General features: G+C 53.9%; 1 protein-coding gene across 1 annotated transcript in view; it reads right to left on the bottom strand.

The window, feature by feature from the left end:
- Window positions 1-4,869: 4,869 nt before the first annotated feature.
- Window positions 4,870-6,506, bottom strand: part of SERGEF (secretion regulating guanine nucleotide exchange factor) — a 197,817-nt gene continuing 196,180 nt past the window's right edge. Inside the window, 2 exon segments of the mRNA XM_006110126.3 lie at window positions 4,870-4,970; window positions 4,973-5,188. Coding sequence (XP_006110188.1) covers window positions 4,888-4,970; window positions 4,973-5,188 — 299 coding nt within the window. The 3' untranslated portion in view covers window positions 4,870-4,887.

Here is a 6,506-nt window from a genome sequence, read left to right as displayed (position 1 = left end):
GGAGGATGATATTTTTGAAAAACACATGCTTGAGTTGAAAAAAAAAATGCAACGTCTCGAGCTCTGGCTGCAGCTCGCAGCATTTCCTGGAAAGAGAGCAATGCTGCTTTAGCTCAACACCCTCCCTCCCTGGGCCGCGGCCCTCCCTAATAAAACGCTGACTTTCGAGATGAAGCACGGATCTGGGTTTTTATTGCCTCGGTCAGTGTTGCAATTTGGCTCTGGGCCTCTGGTCAGGCCCTAAGGAAGACGTTGCTCTCCAGACAGCGCCCTGCAGATCCTGCTGGCTGGGGAGGGAGGCTGCCCTCAGGAAGGACGGGCATGCAGGACCTGACCTGAGACAAGCGCATCCCCCAGGGGTTCACCCGCGGCAACTTCTCCGTGAGTCATGCCATATTCACGACTCCTTCAATCTCGCCATGTCAGTCACTCCCACACCCTTCCCTCCCCCCGTGCAGACCACAGTCACCTCCTCCAAGGCCATTCTTGAGTCTGATGGAACAAGAGATAGGAGTCTGACAAGTCTGGGTGCCCTACCCTGCTGGCCCAGTCTGGTGGAGCATCCTATGCATACCCCTCCCTCAGCCTGGAGGTGTCTTGGGAGAGAGCAGAGCCCTTTCCTAGGGATCTTGATTTGCTTGGGTTGTTCACTAGGTTTTGGTTGGGGATAGAGTGGGGGATAGGGTTTCAATTCTTTTCCCAGGAATTAGGGAATCCAGGAACGCTCAGGTGGAAAAGTTCCTAGCGGTCATGGTAGTCAGCCTCTGAAGGGAGGCCCACAGTGGGGAGTGATCTTCCCAGAGCCACAAACAAGTGGGTGTCAGTCTCCCCTTGATTTCAGTTCCCTTGACGTCTCCCAGCCTGACCCTGAGCCAACAATCACATGAGGAGTGGTGGGGGGGCTGAAGGTGGGGCCCAGTTTTTATCTAAAAGTTTCTCATCTCCTCTCAGCATTTGCTTCAACTTCCTGGTGCCCTGTGAGGCCTGGGAACCACGGGATGGGGGTCGGTGGGGTGGTGAGTTCAGATCTACCCTGTGTATGGAACAGCCATTCATAAGCATCAGGGCGGAGAAGCCAAGCAGCCTCGGCTGCTGCAGGGCAGGTCACATGCCCTCTCCCTGGGCTCCCCCTGGAGGAAGTGCCTCTGGTGGACTCAGGTGGGACTCAACACAAAGCCACTTGGAATGTGGGTTTTCAGGGACAAGAGCTAATGGGGAAAGGAGATCAACATACACTGAGCACCTGCTATGTGTGGGGCATCTGAGAAAAGCTGTCCAATGAGAGCCCACAATAATTCAACATGCCATTGTAGAGGCAAGAGAACAAGGCACAGTGTAACTGGCCAGAGCCACACAGCCAATGAATGATGAAGCCACGGTTTTACACCCAGGCGGTCTGACTCCAGAGCTTGGGTTAAGCTGGCCCTTCCTGAAGCGGGAGGTAGACTTGATAGGAACACTAGAGTTGTTAGTCCCAAATCCCAGGACCCTCAGGACCTGGCCTCCTGGCCTCCTGCCCTCCTTCATGAAGTGCCATGGGTGTGACCGAGAGGCCACTTCACTTGCTCCGAGCTTTCCACTCACATCTGACCACTTCACTCTCCTGCTTAGACACCCTGTGGCCCTAAGAATGCAGTTGGCTACCTTAAATTGGCTACCAAGGCCGCCTCTCCCAGCTCCCACTTGCCTCGTGCTCCAGTCACTCGGACACTCTGAACTTGCAGCAGCTACTCATATGCACTGTAGGACCTGGAACTCCCTCCCTCCACTCCTCACCAGCACTTCCCAATCACAGGCTAACTCCCAATTTCCATTGATCACTAAGTGACCTCACTCAGAAGCAGTATGTGTGCGGGACCTGGGGAGGGCTTTACTCTGAGCTCCAGGCCTGAATTCACCCTTCCCAAGCACGGGCTCAAGCAGTCTTGTCCTGAAGGCCCACTGGGACCAAAGGTGGTGGGTGTGTCAAGATGGGGTACCTGCCCTCAGGAGGGGGAGTGTGTATGGCAGGTTAGGAGGTGAACACCCCACTAACCATCATTCTCAGGCAAGACCCAAGACCTGTGAGTGCACAACAGGGTCCCGCCTCTTCATTTTCCTTTCCTCCTCTCACATGGAGAAGTGTGAGGACTAATTCACTCCGTCTATCAGGAAAAAAATGTAATTTCTAACAATGAGTGGGTATTTTCTCATGTTGACTCCTGTGGCTCATTAGCTAACCAGGTGGATGATACTGACATTGCCTGTGAAATGGTTATGTCATCCACAGCATAGTCATCAAACATGTGTAAGAAATAAGAGCAGAAGATGGGTGGGGATGCGGGGGTCATAGCTCCCACTATCTTAACCTGCCCATTCCATGGTGACCCTAAAGGCGTAGGGACAAGTTCCTCACTGACTTTTGATGGGCACTTGCTCTGCAGCAGGACCCGTCCTTGGAGAAAGGGTTCCAGAATCCATCTAGCCCTGGTCCTGGCCCTTGAAGAGCTCGGGCTCTCTTAGGAAGGATGGGCTTGAACATCTACAGGTCTGAGAAGAACAACAGGATCAGAGGGCTCAGAAAATAACCTGGGAGACACTGTCAAAGCCCCTCACACCCCTCCACCCCCGGAGTGCTCAGTCACACACCAGATCCAGCCCATGAACTACCGTAAAGAACGCCTGTCAGCCGCTGTTAGGAGGGGCGGGACATCGGAACTGGCGGTGATGGGACGGCCTGTGGTGCCATTCATCCTTCCATGTGGACTAACTGTGCCCTGTGCTTCCAAGAGGGTCTGACTCAGGCTCTGAGTGAAGGGCTGAGGCTCAGGCTGCTGCATCACCTGACCCTTGTTTCAGGCTGGGAAGGTGCCCCGAGACACTTTCTTGTGCCCACAGGCCTCAGAAGAGGCATTAGGGCTCAGCCTGAGAGGACATGGGATTGGGTTTCTTCCAGCAGGTGCTGAAAGAGGTAGGGGGAACTCGCACTGCCACGCTATGAGAGGGTGTGGTGGTTCCTCATGCACGGAAACCCTGTCTCGGAGGTATGGGCCTACGCACCCTCCCATGTGGGACGGCCCCCTGGCCTGTGTGTCAGACGCAGACCACCCAGCCTGTGGGTGTTGGCCAGTAATGGTGTGCTGGCTCCAGTATGGGCCATCAATCATGTCACCTCTGAGGGCTTGGTCACCTGGGAAAGACCAGCTCAGAGTGCACAGCGATGTCCTTCCTCCCATTTCCAGAAGCGCTTGGGGCCCCACTGGCCTTACTGGTTCCAGGAGAGGGAGACAAGGACTTTGCTGGCCCGGGCAGCAATGTTTCCGGGTACAGTACTGGGAGCAGGGCTCCGTGCATTGGTACTCAAGGCCAGCCAATGGTGTGGCAGCCTGTAGGTTCAGGCCTGGGAGGCCACAGGGTTGTCCTCATCCCCACTCTCCTGAGCTGAGCCACTCTTGTCCTAGGGCTACCTCCATCTGCCTCCCCTTGTCTAGGCCCTGAATGGGTCACCTCCCAATCAGAACCCAGGGCCAGGAGTAAGGTCTACGGTTTTGAGATGGTAACTTTCCCTTTTTTAGGCCTTTGTTTTTCCACATGAACAATAAAAATATTGGATAACATCAGTGGTTTTAAACCTTTCTCAAGGACTCCTTGTCAAGTGAAGTCTTATATGAAGTCTAATTAATATATAATATAGATTAAAATAAAGCTGCTGTGAACCAGGTGGAGGGTGGGGACCCGGATCTCTGTTCACTTGGCCTTCCTTTAGCTACAGCCCACCAGGTGGCCCCTGAGTTCTCAGGAGACTCCTAGAGCTCTAACGAAGCCGTGTGAGGCCACAAGGCTAGATCATTCAGATCGTCCTGCTTTGATGTCCTGGGGTGTTGTAACTTCCTAAAGCCATCGGGGCCTAGCCCTCACAGGCCCAACCCTCTCCTGAGTCACGAAGGGAAGCCGGTGTGGGATGCACACAGGCCCAGCTGGCTAGCTGGGGCCGCTGCCACTCAGTCCCCCAGGGAAAGCTGCTTTCTGAAACCTTCTGGCCAAAGGCTGCCAGTCACAGCAAAGAGAGAGGAAGTCTGTCCCCAGAGCCATCGTTGCCACCAGCAAGCCCGTGGCCCAGGTCTGGCCCATCCCCATTTCACTTGAGGGCCCTCTTCCTGCAGAGGTTCGGGCCTGGGGGCAGGTGGGAGCAGGGTCTTGATGTTGCTATCCCTGCAGACCCCCTTCCATGCTGTGGCCTGGCCCCCACCTGAAACTACACAGCTTGGCAACTGTAGCACACAGACTAGCTCCAGAGCCCCGCCTGGCTCAGATGAAGTCACCAGTCTTCTGAGAGCTTCAGAACGGTGAGTTCTAGAGTCTAGATTCTGCCTGCCCCAGGTTTCCCAGAAGTCTTGTCTCCCCTCCACTTACTCATCTCCACTTCCTCCCCCGACTCCAGAGCCTTCCTCCCTTGGTCCTAGTCATCAAGACAAGAACCTCTTCCTGCCCAGGTATCCAGGGTGCCTGGATATCGTTGAACCAAAAGCTACACACTCTGGGCCCTGAGGATAAAACCCAGGAGAGGCATGCGCTGCTCTAAGCATGACTAGGAACCCTCGGCCTTGCTGAATCAAAGGCTGCTGGACCGGAACCACCAGAGGGGATGGGCCTGGTTTCTGTCCCCACCAGGTAGGGAGGGCCTGGAGCTTTCCTGAGGCTTCCCATGTCCAGCGGCAAGGACCTAACCCTCATTCTCCTCTGCTGGGTGGAGAGGATGTGTGTCCCTGAGCCCAGACACCGGGCAGGCAGCCTCCCATCATTCCGGCCGGTGGTCAGCCCAGCCATAGTGCCCCCTGAGTCCTCCTGGCCAAACCCACAACCTGACAGCAATTCCCCAGGAGACTCTGAGTGGGGACAGACACTTTATTAAAGGGTCACAAGCCCCCCATCTCTGCACCTGTCAGGGTGGCTTTGGGTAGATGGTCCTGGTTGTCTTTCCTTCCAGTTGCTTTGTCCGTGGCTTCCTGAGATTTGGCGTCCTTGCTGGCATCTGGGGAAGGGAGGGCTGGCAGCTGGCAGAGGGCCAGGGAGTGGCCAGCCCCACAGCCCACAAGGAGTCCTGGTGACGACTGCAGAGCCTGCACAGGCTTCGGGGCTTGGACATCGGCTTCGCTGCCGTCCCCGCACATGCCGTGCTCGTTCCAGCCCCAGGAGTAGCACGCCCCGCCTGTGAGGGAGAGGAGGAGAGGAGAGGAGATGATGGAGAAGCCGTCTGGGTTTTGAACAAGAGGCTGGAACACTCCCCTGGGCCACAGGCTTCATCATAACCCCAGTTTACACATGAAGAAACCAACGCTCGGTGACCCCAGTGGCGTGCTCACTGTCCCTGCTCCCATCCCGCCCGTGTTTCCCACTCGCACCAACCCACACGTGCTCCTGCCCCAAACCTGGCCCTGCCCTCAGTGTCACTCCCCAGCAAATGACCTAAGACCTGAAAATGCTGTCTCCAAACATATCTCAAATCCTCCACGCCTCTCCATCTCCACTGCCACCAGCAAACCCAACGCCATTCTCCCTCATGGGGCTGCTCAGCATCCACTCGGATCTTCAAAGACCATCCAGGGGACCTCTGAGCCTGCAACTCTAATCCTGTGACTACTGCTCAAACCCTCCAATGACTTTCCACCTTCAAGACCTTTCCTTGGCCTTGACTATCTTGCTGGCCTCCCCTTGTACAACTCCACCCTTACCCTCTACATACCAGAACCCTGCCTTCTTACAGTTCCTTTAATATGCCTGTGGGGCCTTCCTTTCTCTCTAAGTCCTAGCTTTACTGGGCTCCTGACCTCCTCCTCATCCTTTGGATTCCAGTTGAAGTGTTGCTCAGAGGCCAGATTCCCCAGCTGCCCAATCCGACTGCGATTCCCGTTACTGCCCTTGTACTCTGCCAGCCCAGTACGTGGAGAGATGCCATGCATAGTGATGTGTTTACTATCCCCTCCTCACTAGATCGTCTGCTCACTGTTGAGTCTCTAGCACAGTGCCTGGTACACAGCTGGTACCCAATAAGGGTTTGTTGACTAGATAAGAGATTGAATGAACTAGGAGCCACACTGCAAGAAAGCATCAGAGCCGGCACGCAAGCACAGGCCTCTCCGACAGCCCGTCAGCTCCCACCCACCACAGCACCACCTCCTAGGGTTTGGACACATTCCTAGGGCCTAAACTCACATTTTTCTGTAGTTGTTTAACATTTTTTCTTGATATAAAAGTAATACATCTTCATGGAAAAATGGAAAATATGGATGAGTGTAAAGAAAAGCAGACTTCTAGAATTTTGCCCACTACTACAAATATTTTAGACAGCTCTTTCAAACTTTCATATATGAAATTTGTAAATATTTGTGTATATTTTGTCCTGGTTTTACCCCTTAACATTTTTCCATGGAATTCAAATTATTCAAAAAGTAAATTAAAAATAATTTGTTTGAAATTTTAAAATAGCTCAATATGCAAAAAGGTACAAAAAATAATTAACATTGCCG

This window comes from Myotis lucifugus, unplaced genomic scaffold (assembly GCF_000147115.1).
Source record: "Myotis lucifugus unplaced genomic scaffold, Myoluc2.0 scaffold_124, whole genome shotgun sequence".
Taxonomy (NCBI): domain Eukaryota; kingdom Metazoa; phylum Chordata; class Mammalia; order Chiroptera; family Vespertilionidae; genus Myotis; species Myotis lucifugus.
The sequence above is the reverse complement of the archived record's forward strand: the minus strand, read 5'-3'. Positions and strand labels throughout refer to the sequence as shown.